This window comes from Mustela nivalis (genome assembly GCF_964662115.1).
Source record: "Mustela nivalis genome assembly, chromosome: 13".
NCBI lineage: Eukaryota > Metazoa > Chordata > Mammalia > Carnivora > Mustelidae > Mustela > Mustela nivalis.
In genome coordinates this window covers 56672850-56694000 of record NC_139032.1, presented here as the reverse complement: position 1 = coordinate 56694000, position 21151 = coordinate 56672850, and the positions used below count along the sequence as shown (strand labels likewise).

At 51.1% G+C, this 21151-nt stretch overlaps 1 protein-coding gene and 1 long non-coding RNA gene across 7 annotated transcripts in view; one reads left to right on the top strand and one right to left on the bottom strand.

The window, feature by feature from the left end:
* Positions 1–21151, top strand: part of AQP7 (aquaporin 7) — a 43294-nt gene that overhangs the window by 13209 nt on the left and 8934 nt on the right. For 3 of the 6 annotated variants that reach the window (XM_082694625.1, XM_082694628.1, XM_082694624.1), the window contains exons 3-4: positions 15311–15361; positions 19273–19381. In XM_082694625.1, the coding sequence (XP_082550751.1) occupies positions 15336–15361; positions 19273–19381 (135 nt within the window). In that variant the 5' untranslated portion in view covers positions 15311–15335. Of the gene's footprint in view, positions 1–13923; positions 14216–14947; positions 14966–15310; positions 15362–19272; positions 19382–21151 lie in introns of those variants that run through there. The other 3 variants (XM_082694627.1, XM_082694623.1, XM_082694626.1) reach the window with 3 other exon arrangements.
* LOC309846052 lies at positions 1862–12698 on the bottom strand. Its single transcript, XR_014301710.1, has 3 exons — positions 12372–12698; positions 5855–5958; positions 1862–2134 (listed from the first exon to the last, which is right to left on the bottom strand). It is a non-coding gene; the product is annotated as an uncharacterized lncRNA (long non-coding RNA).

The following is a 21151-nucleotide window of genomic DNA, read 5'->3' as shown; positions in this document are numbered from 1 at the left end:
TAGGCAGGGGTGTTGGACAGAATGAGCTGGGGAACAAGATAGCCTGTAGCCCTTAGCCAGGTTTGTGGAATTCATAGCTGAAGAGGAAGTCCTGGGACATCTAGGGCTTGGGTCAGACACCTGCCAGCCCTGGATCTCAGTCGTTCCTCTCAGTGAAATGGATAGAACCTTCTTGGTCCTTTGCCTACCAAAGACAAAGTGTCCCCTAACCTGGTCACAGAAGACCAGGGATCTCTGTTACACGTTACTTGTGAAGTCCTGGGAGCTGAGAGAAAACTCAGCTGAAATTTGGACTAAGGACGGTGGAGATGGGGGAGCCTGGACCTTCTGGGGGCAGAGTGGTACCTTTGCATGCAAGCACCTGCAAGCTCCCCAACAGCTAGGGAACATTCTTACCCGGTCTTCCCAGACATTCTGAGCCCCCAATGAAATCGCTATCATCAGATCCCCACTTCCCTAACCCTGTCTCTTTCCCCCAGTGTCCCTCTGCAAGGCTCCTCAGCCCCTCCTGGTTGCATTCCATGAACATTGATTGAGTGCCTTCTATCTGCCAGGCATTTTCGAAGACCTAGGGATTCAGAGGTGAACGAGATAGTTGGTCCTGGTGCTCCGCCACCCAGAGGGAAAAAAAGCCAGAAAGTGAAGGAGGTAGCTTAGCCTTCACTGGCCATGAAAGAAAGAAGCGAACATGACTGTGGGAACCAAGAGGAAGCCCCGCGTCCACCCTAGGAAAGGTCGGGGCAGAGGTAATGGACCAAGTCTAGAAGGGCCGGCTGTCCTTTGCTGGGGAGGCTTTGGGGGATGGGCGGGGCAGAGTCTGGAACCATCCGAACAGGCTCACAAGAGTGGTTCCAGGAATTTTTACAAACCGCTTACTAAACACAGCCATTATTAAACATTAAATCATATAAATTATTTATTTTTAATATTGAATTTTATTTACTTATTTTTAAGATTTTATTTATTTGACAGATAGATCACAAGTAGGCAGAGAGACAGGCAGAGAGAGAGGAGGAAGCAGGCTCCCCGCCGAGCAGAGAGCCCGATGTGGGGCTCCATCTCAGCACCCTGGGATCATGACGTGAGCGGAAGGCAGAGGCTTAACCCACTGAGCCACCCAGGCGCCCCTATTTTTAATATTTAATTTTTAAAAAGATTTGAGTGAGAGAGAGTACACGAGCATGAGCAGGGGAAAGGGCAGAGGGAGAGAGAGAGAGAGGGGATCTCCAGCAGAGTCCCTGCTGAGCATGGAGCCTAACATGGGGAGGGACTTGGTACCAGGACCCTGAGGTTATGACCTGAGCCAAAATCAAGAGTCAGATGCTCAATCGACTGAGCCACCCAGGCATTGCTTAAGATTTTATTTTTCAGTAATCTCTACACTCACTGTGGGGCTGGAACTCACAAGACAAAGCTCAAGAGTTGTATCTGAGCCAGCAAGAACCCCTAAATATAAATTACTTAAAACAAAGGTAATAAACTCATTGCTTTCTAATTGTTACTGCATTTTACTATTGTGTATGCTCGTGTATTTACATCAATTGTACTTTTTAAAAACTGTATTTACTTATTTATTTATTTTATTTTATTTTATTTTACTTATTTATTTAAAAGATTTTATTTATTTATTTGAGAGAGAGACAGAGAGAGCACAAGCGGGTTGAGGGGCTGAGGGAGAGGGACAAGTAGACTCCAAGCTGAGCACAGAGCCCTTAGGTAGGACTCGATTCCAGCACCCTGAGATCATGGCCTTAGCCGAATTCAGACATTTAACCAACTGAGGCACCGTGGTGCCCCTTTACTTATTTATTTTTAAGTAATCTCTACACTCAATGTGGGGCTCAAGTTCATGACCCTGAGATCAAGAGTCACATGTTCCATAGCCTGAGGCAGTCAGGCGCCCCTGTTTACATCAATTGCATCTTTAAGATGGAGAAGCTGTATAATGGTGCGCTGCTACTCACGTCTTCCCAACTCCTTGTTCAGTGACGTCATGTAGGCAGAGGAGGCAGCTGAGGCAGCTGAGGCAGCTGAGGCACAGAGAGGTTAAATAAGCGCCAAGCGGCAGATGGGGGATTGGAACCCAGGAGTCTTCAGAGGCTATCCTTCAACCACTAGAGGTCACATTTTCAGACTAGGAAAATAATGAGACATAGAGTAATGTTATTGGTTTTTTTTTTTTTTTTTTAAGATTTTATTTATTTATTTCACAGATGGAGAGATCACAAGTAGGCAGAGAGGCAGGCAGAGAGAGAGGAAAAAGCAGGCTCCCCGCTGAGCAGAGAGCCCGATGCGAGGCTCGATTTCGGGACCCTGAAACCATGACCTGAGCCGAAGGCAGATGCTGAACCCCCTGAGCCACCCAGACGCCCCGAGAGTAATGTTTTTTATCTTAACGCACGTACAAAGTTGACCATATATTCACAGACATGCCTGGAATATAGTAGGACCTTGAGAACAGTCTTCAGAGCAGTGGGACTTGAGTTGGTGGTGATAACAGATTAGGAGGAGCCAGGGAAGGGGGCATTTACTAGGCTCCCCCATTTGTTGGGTGATACACTCACATGTGCTACTCTGCCCTTAAGTTCTCTGTTTGTGGACTGTGCCTCCATCCTCAGGGAGCTTGAATTCTCAGGGACATATCCCCTGAGCAGGAATACAAAGGGCCGGGGGCACCTGGGTGGCTCCGTTGTTAAGCGTCTGCCTTTGGCTCAGGTCATGATCTGGGGGTCCTGGGATGGAGCCCCACATTGGGCTCCCTGCTCATCAAGGAGTCTGCTTCTCCCTCTCTGTCTGATCCCTCCCTCTGCTTGTGCTCTCTCTCTCTCTCTCTCTCAAATAAATAAAGAAAATCTTAAACAACAACAACAAAAAGGAGTACACAGGTGGGAGAGGGCAGTGAGACTGCCCAGGCCCAGAGTGGGGCTCTCGGCTCAAGTATATACAAGCTAACAGGAGCGAGAGGTGTGAATTATGATGGACAGAGAGGGTTCCTGTGCAGGGGCATAGATGGAAGGCTTGGGTTTGGACAGGGGAGAGGAGAGCCAGTAGGTCCTGCTACCATCTTGGTTTTTCCCACCGCCTGTATGGCAGAAGTTCGATGGTAGCCTTTGAGGCACAGTGACAGACAACTCAGCTGCAGATACATATATAAAAATATTATTTATATATATAAAGTTGAAATTTGAAAGGAATAGAGGTGTTTTCTGGGGGAAATGGGGGATTGGGGTTTGCTGGAGGCAGGTGGCAGGGCGGACCCCATGCAGGGTGTTGGTCCCCTGAGGCCACATCTGTCAGCTTGGGGCTTCCCATTCTGCTGGCTCAGCAGGTCCCACAGGTTGGCAGGTGACTCACGGCTCACCCTCATATGACCTTGGTCCAGGAAGGGGCAGGGGGTGTATGGAATGGAGCCCCTGTGTGCTCCTGTGTGTAGGGTATATTCTGTGTTATGCGCTTGTGTGTGAGATGCGTGCCCATGTCTGATTATGTATATGGGCTGCTAAGTCCCTGGGCACACAGCCACACAGAGCCACACAGAGATGTGGGCCATAGGTGTGGAGGGTGGGCACATTATGAGGCAGGAGTGATGTGGGGGAGCACATAGGTCTCCCTAGAACACATGTGCATGGGTGCAGGTCTCTCCCTGAAAGAGAAATGCAGCTTCAGAGCCACCAGAGGCGGCTTGGGTGGTTGGCAGGTGAGAAGGGTTCTCTGGTGACAGCTCATCCACGCCGAGGAGGGCTTGGTAGAGCCAGCTGGCAGGGCCGGGCAGTCTAAGCCCATGGTGACAGCAGTGGTTTTCCCTAAGCTTATCCCTTAAGCCCCTGGCTGCAGGCCAGGGTGGCTCCCCCATCTTAGCCCTGAGAGGACATGCACACCCTACATGCCACACAGGGAGGTCAGGAGCAGTGAGTGTGATGGGTGGGCGCTGAGCCAGAGCTTTCTCTCATCCTCTGAGGGCAGGAAGGACAGAGGGTCTGTGTGACGTCTGCTCTGTTGGGATATGAGGAAAGCATGTCAGCCCTGGGCTGCCCGTGCCCCTGGTTTGGGTGGCACTGTGTGTGCTGACATGCAGTGTATGTGTGTACCCATGTCTGGGTGTGCCGGCCCCTGCCCCAGTGCCCGGGCCCTTGGGCTGCCTTCCCATCATGCTCCACAATCTGAGAGATGCTTCAAGTGGGACAAAGGGCCTGGGCTAGGACCCGGGAGGCCGGGGTTCTCCTCCAGGTTTTCTCATAGTGACTTCGGAGAGGTCCCTTTGTCCTCTCTGGGGCTCAACTTTCTCATCGTAAAGCACAGAGGGGCAATAATCCCTCCAGGGCCACCTCTTGAGGCTGAGGCAGCTGGGTGACAAAAAGATGGGTTGGTTGGGGCGCCTGGGTGGCTCAGTGGGTTAAGCCGCTGCCTTCGGCTCAGGTCATGATCTCAGGGTCCTGGGATCGAGTCCCGCGTCGGGCTCTCTGCTTGGCAGGGAGCCTGCTTCCTCCTCTCTCTCTCTGCCTGCCTCTCTGACTACTTGTAATCTCTCTCTGTCAAATAAATAAATAAAAATCTTTAAAAAAAAAAAAAAAAAAAGATGGGTTGGAAACATTTGGAAAGCCTGGTCCAGGGGCTTCACAAGGGGAAGGGCAGCATTCCCTGTGTTGTTTAGCTGTAGGATTAGGAGGTGAAAGCAGGTAGCGACCTCTAGGGTACCTGCACCCTGCCCTACAAGGGGTGTTCAAACCTCCTGGGGAAGTGAGGTCTTTAGCGTTCCAGGGCTGAGCTTCAAAACCAATTAATGTTACAGGCTAAGACCTGCCCTTGGTGAGGCTGGGAAAGTCTGCCTACCCATCTCTGCACCTCCCAGCCCTGCCTGCCTGCTAAGGGAGGAAAAGCAGTGCCCCCTAGATGGAGGTTGGGAACCAGCTCACAGCTCACCCTCTCTCCTATTCCATCCCTTCTCTTCACTCCCTGCCCACCCCCACCCCCCAGTCTCCACCCCCAGATTGCTGTCTTTCAGGTTCACACTTCCTGCGTTTAGAGTTTTTCATCCTGGGGCTGTAGGCTTAGCCAGAGCAAACAGACAGCACTAATGTCAACAACACAAAAAAGAAGCTGCACAGGAGATATGGAAAAGAAAACTTGGAAGCTACAATGAAGGTGTGCAGGCTGGGCAGGATGGAGCCATGTGTCTCCCCTCACAGCAGCACCCTGGGGCTAAGGCTGGTCCTGCCAATATCTTATGGGGTATCTGAGGAGGGGGTTCATGGGGGTGCCTGCAGGGGATTCTAGTGCTCAGACTAATGAGTGCTGTAAAAAGGATGTGGTGGCTGGGGAGAGGGGATGCTTCTGACTGCCCCCCCGCAACAGTTGCTGCTACGTGGAGGCCAGGGTTGTGAGTGGAAGCAGGTAGGGATTCGGTTAACAGTCTAGAACATGAGCAGGATTGGAGTTGGGGCTCTGTGCCCTGCCCCAGCTGCTCACCTCAGGGCTCAGGATCCTGGAGCCACATTCCCGAGATTCCCAAAACATGCTCCCTTGCCCCACCCACAGGCATAGTCGCCCTCCCTGACAACCTATTCCTCTCCACTCAGGGTAGGTGGAGCTCAGTTCTCTTAACATATGTTTGTTGTGCACCTGCTAGGCACAATATGCTATCAGGCTGGGGCATCCCCAGCAGGCGGCCTGTCCCAGGCCCTGTCACGCCTGGATCCCCCAGATGCCTGGGAAGCTGACTGCTTATTGATGGAGCTAGTGATTGTAGGGTGCCTGGGGCAGCCCCGCCCCTAGACCCGAGAGGGCAACCAGGGAGTCAAGTCCAGGTTGCTGAGTGGCCAGGCTGCCCTGGGAAGGGCGGAGAGACCAGACTCACCTGGCTGGAGCAGCCTGGAGTCTAAGTGGAAGTCCACAGGCTGTGGTCTTGCTGTCTGTGGAATGAGGGTCGTGTACTCTGCGCTCAGCCCTTCTGGCTTGGCCCTGGAGTCAGGCAAGAGTTGGTCAGGGCACACGGGTGAGGTGCAGGGTCGCTTTCTCAAACAGGCATCCTCTCCACCTCTCCACAGAGTGATTATTCTCTACCAGGCACTTGTCACGCCACCTACCAACTCAGTCTATTCTTCCAACGCCCCTTTGAGGTGAGGAGTAGTAGATCTCCATCGCACAGATGAAGACACACAAATGTCTTGCTCAAAGTCACCTAGCTCCAGTTAAGAAGCTGAACTGGAGGGGTGTCTGGGTGGCTCAGTTGTTAGGCATCTGCTTCGGCTCGGGTCATGATTCCAGGGTCCTGGGATCAAGCCCTGCATTGGGCTCTCTGCTCACTGGGGAGCCTGCTTCTCCCTCTTCCGCTCCCTCCATATGTATTCTCTTTCTATCAAATAAATACATAAAATCTTTTTTTTTTAATTTTTTATTTATTTGTCAGAGAGAGAGAGAGAGAGAGAGAGAGCGAGCACAGGCAGACAGAGAGGCAGGCAGAGTCAGAGGGAGAAGCAGGCTCCCTGCTGAGCAAGGAGCCCAATGTGGGACTCGATCCTAGGATGCTGGGATCATGACCTGAGCCCAAGGCAGCTGCTTAACCAACTGAGCCACCCAGGCGTCCCAATACATAAAATCTTAAAAAAAAGAAGAAGAAGAAGAAGAAGAAGCTGAACTGGATTCAAACTCAGGTCTGCCCAGGTATAAACCTGAACCATGAACCATAACTTACCACCCAGATGGGGGAGGCCCCCCTCAATAGCCAAACCCCAAACCAGCCCCAGACTCAGGTTATAGAACAGGAGGTCCCTGGGTTTTCCACTGCTCCTTTCTGCCACCACCTCAGTCTTTCACCCCTCCCAGAAGGCATCGCTGATCCCGACTTCCCTCTTCATTATAATTATGCTGGTACCTGACACCCCACCATTATTAGATCCCTTCTTTTCTACTGTGGAAGGATTTTGAAGTTGATTAGGTAGAAATGAAAGAAGGGGAATGGTTGATGAGGAACTTGACAAGGGAGGGATCAGGCAGCATCTGTCTGGACCTACTGACTGGTCAGCCTCACTAAGCAATTGGACATTATCTCTGAATAGGACAGGAAAGAAAGCACAGAGCACTATCTACAGGATAAAGGATCCTCTGTCCCTCTGCCTGCCCTTGACCCTAAATAAAATCACACCGTTAAAACTATCTTCCTGCATATTTTACAAAATGCAGGAGATGGAGGAGAAGTTAAATGGCAGCACAAAGAACCAACAAACAAAACCAGAACATGGACTTCCACAGAACCACGTTTACTCAACAAGTCAGTGACGTGAACAAATCAAAGGGAGATGGGGAGCAGCTGTTTAAGAGAGACCTTAACCCAGTGTAACATGTGAGCTTTTTGGATCCTGACTCAAACCAACCAACAAATTAATGCATAGAGACATTTTGAAATAATTGTGGGGACTCTCTAATTCCATGGGCTTGTTCATTTTGTTAGGTATGGCATTGTGACTATTTAAGAAAATGTTCATATATTTTGAAAATGAATATTGAAGAATGTAGGAGGAAAATAACATGGCTGGAGTTTGTTTTAAAATATTTCATAAAAAATGGGGCGCTTCGGGCACCTGGGTGGCTCAGGTCATGATTCCAGGGTCCTGGGATCGAGTCCCACGTCAGCCTCCCCGCTCAGTGAGGAGTCTGCTTCTCCCTCTCTCCCTCTGCCTGCCTCTCTGCCTACTTGTGATATCTGTCTGTCAAATAAATAAATAAAATCTTTTAAAAAATAAAATATTTCCTAAAAGAGAAACTGATGAAACTAGAATGGACAGACTTGGGAGAAGTTTCGAGGAGGCTAGACTGAAGCTGGTGAAGGTAGACATGTTTATTAGATGAATGAAAAGAAAAAAACAAGAGAAGGATGTTAGAGCAGTGGGGTGACATGTGGGCAGGCGACAGGCCTGGGGAGATGGCAGCATTTGTGTGGTGGGAGAGGACACTGGGGACGTTTGGGGCTGACTTTTCCATTGGACACAGAAGGTGCTGTGCCTGCCAAGATATTCTATTTAAGGGCCCACAAAAATATGTTTTGTTTTAAAATTTAAAAAATGAACTCAGTTGAAGAAAAGGTTTTAATACACAACACTGATATATTTGTCTTTACAGCAATGTGTTTGTAAAATATGATTTTTATTTTATTTATTTATTTTTTTTGTGGAGGAAGGGGCCCGAAAAGGCAAAGGTGACAAGAGCATGTAGGTCAGAATGTGGCCACAGGGTGGGAAAGAAACTGCCCAGAGATGGAGTCTGAGGGAGGTGAGAAGCCTCTAAGTCTGCACTGTGGGGAGCACTCACCGTCCTGGGAGTCCTCCTCCTCCTTCTGTGCTCCATCCTTGCATCTCCCAAACAGAGATGCCTGAGGACATCCTCAAGCTGGGCTAAACACCAGGACACCTAGGTTTGAATCACTCTGGACCCTGGGCTGTGCTCAGAGCAGAAGACACTGTCTCTGCTTGTCCAGCCCAGTCTGGCCCAGCTTTCTCTCCGGGGACCAGGGTAGGGTTGGCAAGAACCTCCACTGACACTGGGAGATGCCTGGGAACTGGGAGGCCCCACCCCGCCTGGGGTCTCCGTGTTGCGCTGAGCCTTCCTGGTTGAGGCTCAGTGCCTATGGGTGCCTGTGCCCTAGGCCTTGCCCACATAGACTTATGCACAGGCTCTTTGCGCAATCACTGTATGCCCCAAAAGCTGTAAATTAAATCCCCCCTTCCCCCATGCTAGCTCAGTCATTTTTAAAGCTACTTTCCTGCTGAAGGGGGGAAGGCACCCTGTGGGCATTTCCTTAGGGTCTCTACCCTTGTTTGTCCTCAGTGGCACGTCTCTGTGTGGAAAGGCCTCAGGATTTGGGCAAAGGTGAGGGAGGCAGGAGGTAACTTAGGTAGCAGCTGGCTTTAGCCTTCGGGAGGCAGGCAGGGAGGCTGCCCCCTCGGGAGTCCCTACTGTGAGTTGGGAGATAGGGAAGTCATCTCACATTGGAGCTGCCTGGCCTCTGGGCGTGGCTCCTTTCTCAGCAGAGCAGGAGAGTGGAGAGAGAGAGTTGCTTTCTCTGGGGGAACTGAGATGGGCTCCCTGCCACCCCGAGCCCCCTGTTCCAGGCCCCCAGCTCCTGACCAGATCAGATAGGGCACGTTCCTGCTGTGAGCTGCCTGCAGACTGGGACCTGGGCTGACGCAGGCAGGAAAATATTAACCCAGTGGAATGGGCACATGTAAATGTGCGCATGACTCCATGTGTTTGTGTGTGTGTGCGTGTGTACGTGTGTACCCACAGAGGTTTTCACATGCAAGGCCAGACACAGATATGTAGGTATACATACACACCTGTCCATTCACACATATAGATGCTCACATACAGACATACACAAAAACACAAATGCTTCTCACACATGCAAATTCCCTCTGGATTATCCTCCAAATTCTGTCAGTTAGACTGCCTCCACTAATAGGCCCTCCCTGATAGCTCTAGCTCATACTGGGAAGTAGCAGGCCTGAGCTCTGTGCCTGGTTTCTGATGCTAAATTAGGCAACATGACATAGGCCTTAGAGTGGAACAGGATTGTTTTTGAATTCTGGTTCCTTGTTTGTCCTTGGGCAGTGTCTGTGCCTCCTGGTCCTATCTTCACCGGTCTCTGTCCCTTCTGTCCTGGACACCCACGTATGACTCTGAAAAGGATGAGAAGCTGGGCTGAGGGAAGGGGAGTCTGGTCATTGGAGAAGGACAAGGTAACCTACTGTCCTGGGTCCTGCTTGTGCGCCTATCCCTCCCCAACCTAGCCCCTGGTTCTCCTAAGTTGGGGGCCCTGACCTCCTAGAGCAGGGGACAGAGCCCTGATCTCTGGATGTTCTAGGTCTGGGTGATCTTGAGCAAGTTGTTACCTTGCTCTGAATCTGTTTCCCTATCTCAAGTGTTCGAAAGGTGACACTTACTTGGGTGAGACTTAAGGGCCCTTTCTTTTTTTCTTTCTGACTTTAAGTGATTTCAGAGAGACCAGGGTCCCTTGAAGAACGTGTCTTGTGTTCCCACGGCCATCCCCGCTCCTTCAGCCAGAGCATTTTCTTTCTTACTGATTGATAGACAGGCTCCTAAGTTATACACCGTATTCGGTGGCTCAAAAGAGTCTGAAAAACCCCAAGTGTAAAACAATTTGGTTATTTTAAAAATAGAAATATATATAGTAATAATATATATATATATATATATATATATATATATATATATATATAATCTATAAGATTTTATTTATATATTTGACAGAGAGATAAAGAGCACAAATGCAGCAGCAGGCAGAGGGAGAAGAAGAAGCAGGCTGTCTGCTGAGCAGGGAGCCCAATGCAGGGCTCAATCTCAGGACTCTGGGATCATGACCTGAGCCAAAGGCAGATGCAGCATGGACTGAGCTACCCACACACCCCTTAAACAATTTGACCGAAAGTAGTTTGTGTGATAAGTTAATCAAATAGAATATTGGTTGAAACAATTAGCTGAAATGATTAGTTTTTTTCCACAACACTTTGGTGGATATTTTGGGGGAAAGTTCAGAGAAGTTTTAACATCTTTTGGCAGTTTTCTTTCCTTATTCTGATTTTTTAAAAAAGATTTTATTTATTTATTTGACAGAGATCACAAGTAGGCAGAGAAGCAGGCAGAGAGAGAGAGAGAGAGAGAGAGAGGAGGAGGAAGCAGGCTCCCTGCTGAGCAGAGAGCCCGATGCGGGGCTCAATCCCAGGACCCTGGAATCATGACCTGAGCTGAAGGCAGAGGCTTTAACCCACTGAGCCACTCAGGTGCCCCACCTTATTCTGAATTTTTTTTTTTTAAAGATTTTATTTATTTATTTGACAGAGAGAAATCACAAGTAGTCGGAGAGGCAGGCAGAGAGAGAGAGGAGGAAACAGGCTCCCTGCTGAGCAGAGAGCCCCATGCGGGACTCGATCCCAGGACCCTGAGATCATGACCTGAGCCGAAGGCAGCAGCTTAACCCACTGAGCCACCCAGGCGCCCCTTATTCTGATTTTTAAAAACTTTTATTTGCATTTTCATTCCTAATTTTGGGTTTTGGCCTCTTGTGTCTGCCCCATGCTGTTCCTAATAGGGAGGAATTGGAAACATTTAAAATAGGGGACAGTTGTGTCCTGTATAGTCACATACAAGATATGGATATAGACCTATTAGCATGGAAAGATAGTCTCAATAATGTTAGAGAGGAAAAACATCCTTTACAAAATAAGTTTCATTCTACTTATTATTGACCAAGTAGGGAGGGGATATGTGTACATATAAAAGGATTAGAAGGAAATCTACCAAAATGTTAGTAATAGTTGTCACAGAGGGAAAATGGGTCTTTTAAGGTTCCTTTGGCTTGGCTTTTAGTTTAAAAAAGAATACAATAAAAGGATATGAGATTCTTTTTATTTGTTTTCTATTAAAAAAATTTCCACTCCAATAATAGACAATTATATCTGCTCGACTTGCTTGGCTATGTGTTCATAAATATTTAAATTTTCAGTTAGGTTGAACATTAATGTCCCCAGTTACCAATTCACATTGTAAGATTTTTAGTGTAGTGAGTAAGAAACAGGAGGTGGAGAGGCACCTGGCTGGCTCAGTTGGTAGAGTATGCAACTCTTGCTTTTGGGGTTGAGTTTGAGCCCTATGTTAGTTAGGCTTAGAGCTTACTTAAAAAAAAAAAAAAAAAGAAGGTTGATGAGCATTGGGTTATTTCCAAATTTTCACTAGCAAAGGAAAAAAATGTATTGCAGACAAAATGAGAATAAGAAAACTAAATTTCTTCAAGAAGGACTAAATGCTAAGAGGTACATCAACGTTTGACAACTTGCCCTGTAGCACACTAATATTACCACTTCTCTTTTTTTTTTTTTAAGATTTATTTATTTATTTATTTATTTGACAGAGAGAGAGAGGGAGAGATCACAAGTAGGCAGAGAGGCAGGCAGAGAGAGAGAGGAAGGGAAGCAGGTTCCCCGCTGAGCAGAGAGCCCGATGCGGGACTTGATCCCAGGACCCTGAGATCATGACCTGAGCTGAAGGCAGCGGCTTAACCCACTGAGCCACCCAGGTGCCCCACCACTTCATTTTCAACCCATTTATCATTTCCACTAAATTTGTTTTTTTACTTACTGGGCCACTGTGCCTCCCTAAACCTTTTCTTGGGCCCGGGTGGGAGGGACCACATATCCTCCCAGCCCATTTCTCAGGTGAAGAAACAGAGGCCCAAGTGCAGGACGGAGCCACTTCTCTAGCCCTCTGCGAGCCACTCACAGAATGGGTTAGGTTTTCTCACAACCCCTCCGGGGTTCAAGTGACTTCAAATAACCACCAGTACCGCTCCCTCCCTCGCTCACCTTGGAGTCCTCAGCTTCCCTGTCATCTCTTCCAGATGATTCTTGCCTCCCTCCAGGCTGGCTTAGCTGCTGCCTATATTCCGTCCACCTTATCACGGCGTCTCCTATGTTACCTGCTGTTTACCCATCTCTCCCAAGAGACAGACAGGACCAACTGTCTTCTCTACATCTGGGTCTCCCAGTACCTTGCCCAGTAAATGAGCCAAGGTCTCGATCCCTCACTAACCAACATGGATCCTGAGTCCCTCCTTCACCAACTTGATACCCGCCCAATCCAAGTCCACCCAAGCACTGCCCTCATCCAAGACCCCAGCTTCACTTTTGACCCTTACCTTACTCTGACCCTGACAGTACACACGAGAAAGGAATAAAGGCAGGTGTCAGGTGTCTCCTATGTCCAAAGGTTACATCTCTCCCTTCCTAAAAGAAGCAGTTACTATCCTGAGCCCACCTGAGTCTGTAGAGTGGAGTGAGGGGCAGAGCCTCAGTTGCGGGGGGAGTGGGGAGGGGCAGCAGTGGAAGAGTTTGCTCCTTAAGGATAGCTTCTGACCGGGAAGCCCTCAGATTGCAGCCTGCCCCTGCCTCTCTCCCTGCAGAGTGACCTGCAGGGCAATTTGGGGTTGGGACATGGACAATGTGCGTTCAGACCTGGCTTGGTCTATTGGCACCCTCTAGAGGACAGTTCTGCTACCAGAGCTAGCTTTGGGCAACCCAATCCTATATGGCCTCCCCACCAGCCTCAGTGCTCCCGGACTTACTGCCCACTGCCCACCACTCCCCCTGGCAGGTCTCCTCACAGTCTGCAGACCAGCAGCCACTCCCCGTGTCTCAACCCAAGTCACCCATTCAAACACCACATTGCCCCATCCTTGGAGGCCCAGTAATGCCCTGGCTCCAGAAGTCCACTCAGATGGCAGCTAATCCCCTAGCTTACTCCTGACCCCACCTTAGTCACTAAGTTTCTGCAGCTCTGCCCTGGGGCCCCATACTCTGGTCCAGCTTTGGCCCCTTCACAGAGGTGTTGCTTGCTGTTCCCAAGGGAGGCATTTTCCTGAAGATGGGGCATAGGTTTTCCCTTCCCCTGCTCAGATGGGGGTTCCCAAAGGAGGCGGCCCAGGCTTCTCTCTGCCAATAGACGAGGGACCCCAGAAGACCAGGCTTGGCTCTGTCTCCCTTTTCAGAGCAGGGTTTCTCTGCTAACATGGCTTATGTGTCCTCCTTCCCCTGAGATGGGGAGGGGCCAGAGTTTCCCTTTCCTTCTCCAGAATGGGGGTTTCCTGAGGACTGAACTAGGTCTCCTCCCTAACCCCTCCACCTGGCTGTTGATCTCCAGATCTTCCCATCTCCAGTTCCCATTCTGCACAGCTTTTCCCACAGCCAGGGGCTCCAGAGCCTCTGTGCCCTCCCTCAGGTCTGGGGCCCCGGGAGGACTTGCTCTGGCTTTGGGGTGGACACCCGGCTTGGAGGACAGGCCCTTCCTCTGGGACCCATCCTGAGCTCTACCTCTGACCTCACAAGGGCTGCCTCAGAACCTGGTCTCCATGGCGCCGCTGGCAGGAGAGGGGATGCTATTTTAGGCAGTGTGTCTGGACTTGGCCCAAGTGGCACGGGCCAAACCCCTGCCCCACTGACCTCTCCCCTGGAGGAGCAGAGCAGAGCAGCACGTGGGGCCACCCCAAGGGGGGGCCGAGAGGCGGGCTCTAGGCTGGGGACACAGGGACAGTGGAGTCCCAGCCGGGGGTGCAGCCAGAGCCCGGGCCAGTCATGGAGGAACAAGACCAAGACCTCCTATAACTGAGAAGCTGCCAGGGTGGATACTGAGGAACATAAGGCCTTTCAGTAGAGTGAGTTGGGTTCCAGGCAGGGCTGGAACAGGGGGCCTCCCCTTCGGCTCAAGCCTCAGTGCTACGTCCTGGGGGACCTATTGTTGGGGGGAGAGATGACCATGGGACTAGCTGGGGAAGGAACTCCAGGTGGGAGTTAAAAGCCAAAATGTTGGTTCTGGTTTAGTCCTGAGTTGCTGTGTGACATAGGCATGTCCCACGCTCTCTCTGGGCTCTACTTTCCTTACCTGGAATTTGACTACAGGGGGGAACAGCAGTGCCGCAGAGGCCGGGAGGCTGTGTAGGGCTGGGGTGTCAGGAGAGCAGGGAAGGAAGGAGGAGAGCAGGCAGACCAGACCCTGGACCAAAGCCGAAGGCATGCAGATAGATCAGAGAGAAGGTTCGATTGCTGGCTTAGCTGGAGTGGTTTTTCCCCTGGGAGTTCCCTCCTGAAGAGCTGGGGCTGGGGGTTGCAGGGTCCTGCAGTCAGGACTAGGGATGTGACCTTTGTGCTACAGCTACAGGGAATCCGGCTAGAGAACCAGGGGACTTACAGAATGGGGAAACTCAAGGGTTACCTCTGTGTGGTCATTTGTGTGGACAATGGGAATACGCTGGGGAATTTTCAGGAAAGGTAAGAGGGTGGACTTTGTTCTGAGGTGGCACTATGGACTAAATGAATTCTCAAGACTTCACTTGTGAGTGCGTGTGTGTACTTGAGGAAAAGGCCCTGGAAAATCAGAATTTAAGTCAGCAGCAAGAGGGCTTGAGGTTAGACTCAAGGCAGTAATACCCAGATATGTGAGGGTGGCACCACTGACGGGAGGCTGCGGGCATCTCCACTGTCCAAGCTGGCAACCTGGGGAGATCGGGAGGACCTGTGAAGGGCCTGGTCCAGGGGTCCCGAGGCCGCGAGGGTGAGGGGGTGGGACTCCAGGGCCTTTCCCCATTGGCTGAAGCACAGCCACACCCCTCCTTGCCAGCTTGGCTGGTTGAGGGATTGGAACTGGCAGGACCTGTCCCTGTGTCTTCCCCCCTGGGCGGCTGAGGTCTGGTGAGAATGTGGGGCCAAATGCTGTGTCCCCTAGCCCTAATGACCTCTCTTAGGGTCTGCAGCATCTAAAAATCTCAAAGACGGAACATGGCTCACAGAGATAAGAAGAGGCGGTAAGTACCCTACTCACTGGTTTTCCTCTTCCTGCCTCTCACCCCCCACCCACCTGCACACCCCTACTCTCTGCCTCTCCCTCATGGCAGCTGACCCTCCCCAACCCCCCTCCTTCCCATTCCCCCTCTGGGTCAGGAGGCTTAGAGGAAGGGCCTCTCCTTCCTGGGCCCTAGGCTGGGCCCTGGGGTGACAGAAGGCTGAGAAAGAACTGGGTGAGGGCCAAGGAGTTGGTGAGTGGGTTCCAGCTGCCGTTATGTAGGTGGTGCTCAACAGAACTGAACTCATCGCTTCTCACCCTCATGGGCTCAAGTCTCTTTGGGGTACAATAAAAGCCAAGGTCCTTGCAACGGCCCAGGGCCTGCCCTTCTAGTCCTGGTTTCCTCTCTGACCTTCCCCCACGCTGTCCCTGCTGTCTCCCACTCCAGTCACACTGACCTCTTTCCTTTCCCTCAGATATGCTCAGAATCCTTCAGTGATTTCCCCTCTGCCTGCAGTGCTCTTCCCTCACCTCCTCCTCTCTGTCACCTTCTCGATGAGGCTTTCCCCAACTGCTCTACTTAAAATCATACCCCACCCCATTTCCTTGCTCTATTTTTCTCCATAGACCACCCTACCTCCTTCCTTCCTTCCTTTCTTTCTAATATTTTTAAAAAATGTATTTAGGAGAGAGGGACAGAGAGCACAAGTGGACTGGAGGGAGGGGCAGAGGGAGAGGGAGAGGCGGGCTCTCAGCAGAGCACCGACACTGACACTGAATGTGGGATTCACCACCTGAGCCGTAGGCAGCCGCTTAACCGCCTGAGCCACCCAGGCACTACCCCCAGAGTACGCTAATGTACTTATTACATTTCATTGCTGCCTGCCAGCTCTGTGTGAGCAAAGAGTTTTGTCTCTGCACTCCTGGACAGACAGAATGAATGGCTCCCCTTTGTGTTGGACTCTCTCTGGGGCCTTAGACACTGTTTCCAAAGCTCCACTGGCATCCCTTTGAAAACAGCCTCCATACCCCAAGCCCACTCCTCTTCCTGTGACCTCAGCTCAGCCCAGGATCCCTTCCTCCACTGCTCACGCCAGAAGTCAAGACCCTGCCCTTGACACTTCTGTCTCCCCATGCCTTATATCAGGTCGCATCTCCTAAAATGTCTAGACTGTGCTCACTCCCACCATTCTTTCCCCCTCGACCCTCCTCCCGCACAGGCACGTTAGGCCACCACCTGCCCACACTCTTCAGAAGTCTCTGCAGGCCTCACCTCCCACCCCTGGTCTCTCGGCTCTGATGGCGCTGCCGTTAACCATCAGACCCACTAGATGAGTGATCCAAGGGTGGAGACTCGGTTTGTACACGGACCGCTGGGGCCCGGCTGGCTTACAGGTGGTTGGTTGATTAGGTCATTAAATGAACTGGGGAATAGGAGACTCCGTTAGCTGGCCAAGCTGCTAGATAAGTAGTTAGTTGAAGGGTTGGTTGGTGAGTTATTAGCTATTTAGCTCCTTCATAGGCAGGTACTTAGATAATGATCAGGTTGGCCATTAGCTTCTTGGCTTGTAGGCCGGTTCTTCTCATTCTGCACCCTTTCCTTGAGCTATCTCATCTCTGCCCAAGGATCAAATGACCACCTGTGATCTCCGGACGTGTGTCTGTAAATAAGACACTACCAGCTGCCTCCACATTACCGGCCATCTCCACCTAGATGTCCAGGAGGCTCTTCAAACTCCACACAGCCGGAGGGACTCCTCATGCCCTGCCTAAGCCTGCAGCTTATCTCCTCTGCTTGCTTGTCATTCTGCTGATGATCATTCTGCACGTCCTGAGGACATCACTGGCTCTTCCCTCTCCATTTCCCTCTTCAGCCAAACACGAAGTGTGTCATTTTGACTGGCTTCTGGCCCTGAGGCTTTCTGCCGTCTGGCCTTATGCCCTCTCTGCCCACCTCACGCTACTTTCTCTCTCTCTCTCTTGCCAGCCCATCTTCGGGGAGTCCGTCTACATGCTGTCTTAGCAGCAAGCCTCTGCCATGCCATTCCAAGGCCCAATTTCCCCTGACTCCCAGGATGCTCCTTCATCGGGCCAGCCTTCCACTCTCAGCCCTTTCCTCTTCCCTGGGTGACCCTCCCACACCCCTCCTCGAGGTCGTTTGTTTTCTCCCTGCAATCCAGTGACGCCCGCCTTTCGCCTGTGGCAACACTCCTCATGCTTTATAGTAATTACTTCATTGTTTTTCTTCTTGAGAGTTTTTCTTCCTGAGAGCAGGGGTCCTGAAAATGTTTTCTATGATGGTGCTTGATTGTAGTAGGCATTTGATAAGTCTCTGGGTGAGTGGCTGGTTGATTTGTTGCTTACTGTGTCTCACCTGCTGTGTGGTGAGGAGGAAGGGGCAACGGTTGGAAAGTTCTCTTGGTGTCCTTGGCTTCCTGCTCCGTACACCTCTCCACTACTTCCGTGGTACTTTCCCAGGACCATCTTTGGTACCTACCTGCCTCAGGCCCTTCTTCAGAGCTGAGAAGCTGGTAACAGGGGCAAAGCGACCCCCCCTCCCGTGCCCCACCAAGATGCTGCATGGGAGCTGGAGTTGGATGGACATTGGTAAATTGTCCCTTGACTCTATATACCCCTCCATATGCTCAGCCCTTGGTTTGTTTTCCTGGGATAAGGACAGAGCAAGGACCCGGTGGGTGAGATTAAACACAGGGTCTCAGCCAGGAAAATGGAAGGTGTTTTATTCATGCCTGATTTACGATTCTTACTCCCTTTACTAATTCTGTGCTGCTGTAGGGCTGGAGAAATCTCGGGAAGCCTGGGGTGCGGTGGGGGTGATGTTGTTATCCCAGGAGGAGGAGGCAGTAGAGGGGCTGGGGTCAGCTTCAGGCATTCATTAGGAGCCGGGTCACCAGTCTGACAAGCACTAAGGCCACACTTAGAGGGCTCTGTAGCCCCTCCTCCTCCTCTTTAGCCTCTAGACCTCATCTTCCTCCCCAAACCAGAACTCTCTACCCCACCCCCAACAGATGATGGGACCTGTAACTCATTTTTTGGTCTAGCTCTTCATCCAACCATGCATTTATTAAACAAATATTTGTCAAGCATATACCATGTGCCAGGCCCTGTAGGAGATTCTGGGGATCTAGTGGAGAGTACAACAGATAAATTCCCCAGTTTTTATTCAGTGGACAATATCTATTGCACACCTGCTCTGTATTTGGCCCTGTGCTGGGCAGGTGAGCATACAACAGAGGGGAAGACCCAGTCCCTCCTTGCCTCCCTCCCTCTCTCATTTGTTCATTCCTTCATTTGCGCACAGAAGTCTGTTTGTGTCAACCTGGTTGCCGAGCCTGCTGTACTTCGCAGATACTTTCCCCTCTGGCAGAACCTGATGCACGTTTCAGGCCTCAGTGTTTAAGGAGCCCTGAGCGGACTCTGCCACACCCTGTGTTTGCCAAGTGCCTCGCTATTAACAAGTCCTGCCTGATGCCTGGCCTGTGTTCTCAAAGCTTTGGCTCCTGCAGACAGGCAGGCAGACAGACTGACAGGCAGCTGAGCCCTCTCTTCTGCCTGTCCTCTCCGATCTGCTTCTCCTCTGGGACTCACTGGCACCGCAGATGGCACTTTTCGGCTCCCCATTACCTTCTCTGCAGAATGACCTCTTTAGTGCACCCTTCCCACTGGTCCAGTCCCTCCAGAAAGAAGGGACCTAGCCTGGCCATCTAGCACCAGTCCCTCTCCACACTCCTGTGCCTCTCAGTCGTCTCTCATCCCAGCTCTACCAGCTGCCCTGGGCAAGAGGAGGTGTGTGTGGGTAACCTCTGGGTTACCCATTAACTCAGCCATGACCTAAAGGGCCGATGGCAGCAAGTACACTTGAGTCTCTTTCCTGCCCATGGGCTTGGGCTGCTGCTCCATGTCCACCTGCAGCTCCAAGATGGTCTCATCGCCCACGGTAATCACAAGGATGCAAGCAATCATGCAGAAGGAGATGGTGCGAGAGTTCCTGGCCGAGTTCATGAGCACGTATGTCATGATGGTGAGTGGGTAGGTGGCATGGGGTGGGTGGGTTCTGAGGGAGGGAAAGGAACCTCAGGACCTCAGGAGGGTGGGGCTCGGTGAAAGCAATTCATGACCCCCTCCCCACCGCTGACCCCTGGGTCACATTATCCCTTCTCCAGCCTTGGAGCTGGGCTCCTCAAGAAGAAGCATGAGAAAGTAAAGAGAGAGCTCTCTTTTCCTGGCTGTCTTTTTGGGAAAGAAAGAGATCATAGTATGTGGGGAAAGAACAAAACCATGGGCTGGGGTGCAGGTGTCAGGGGGCATGGTTGGAACTGGAGAGAAGGGAAACTAAGAGTATAGAGATTAAAGAGAAGTGTCATTGAGCACCACACTTTGAGAATCCTGAGAGCCATGAAGAGGTGTGGAAGGTTTTCAAGCTGGGGAGTGATGTGTTCACATTTGGATTTTAGAAGGTGTCTGGGATGCAGTGTGAGCCTTAGCAGAGCTGGCAGAACTGATGGGAGGAAAAGCAGTTAGGAGGCTGTTGACCTAGGATAGAGAGAGGGTGATGACTGGTCCAGGGATGGAGGAGAAAGCACACAGTTGAGGGAGCTGTGGAGGAACCAAGACTTTGCAAGCAGCAGATGAGGGTAAGTGCTGAGGAGGCCACTCTGGAGCCCAGGGCCCACTTCAGGGTGAGAAACAAGGTCAGTTTGGATGTGCTCAGGTGAGGTGCCAGGTGTCTGGGAGCTTGGATATAGAGGTCTGGGAGCTCAAGAGAGGGACCTGGACTGCAAGTAAGGCGTTAGAGCTCATCAGAATACGGATGGTGGTTATAAAAGTGTCCGGTGAGAGTTCACAGAAAGAGAAAAATAAGTTGAGGACAGAACCCTAAAGAGGAGTGGCCAGAAAAGTGGGAGGAGAAGGGGGTGTTGCTATAGAAAGGAGGGTCCACAGGGAGGGCGTGGTCAGCAGTGGAGGGCTGCAGACAGGCCAGAGAAAGTGGCTGCTGGCAAGGGACTATAGGGATTAGCAACATGGAGGTCACCGGGGACCTCGACAAGGGCTCTTTTACTGGCTGATGGGGCAGAAACCAGACTGCAGGTGGGATGTGAGGTTTCTTAGAAACCCCCCCTCTCGCCACCTACAGCAGTCCGCCTCTGCCCTGAAGCTGTAGCCATCCCTGTCTGAATCTCATGGAGGCCCCAAGTCCATGAAAAGAAGGGGCAGCTCTGGGAAGGAAAGCCAACATGGAAGTGGGGGTGAGAGAGTACGAGAGCGCCTGAGTGCATGTGGTTATGTGTGTGCACAGGAGGAAGTATTGCCGGTAGTATGTGTGTGAGTGTGCATCGAGCCACAGTGTAGGAGACACTGGACCTAAGAATCCTGATTCTGCCACTGAGTCACCAGCTGGACCTGAGCTGGTCTCTCCGCGGCTGAGTCTTGTCTTCTCGTTTTTTATTTTTTATTTTGTAAAGATCTTATGTATTTCTCTGTCTACTTGAGAGAGAGAGAGAGCGCATGAGCAGGGTGCAGGGGCAGAGGGGGAGGGAGAGAGAATCTCTCAAGCAGACTCCACCCCTGAGCTGGAGCCTGATGCGGGGCTCGACACCATGACCCTGAGATCATGATCTGAGCTGAAAGCAAGAGTCAGATGCTCAACTGTCTAAGCCATCCAGGCGCCCCTGTCCTGTCAGTTTTTAAGCATATTGTTGAATCAGACCTTCATAGGCTGTGGAGCTGTTTGAGTCCTGCTGTCTTCTCAATGTGTGATCTTTTGCAAGTGTCTTGACTCTTTAAAACTTCA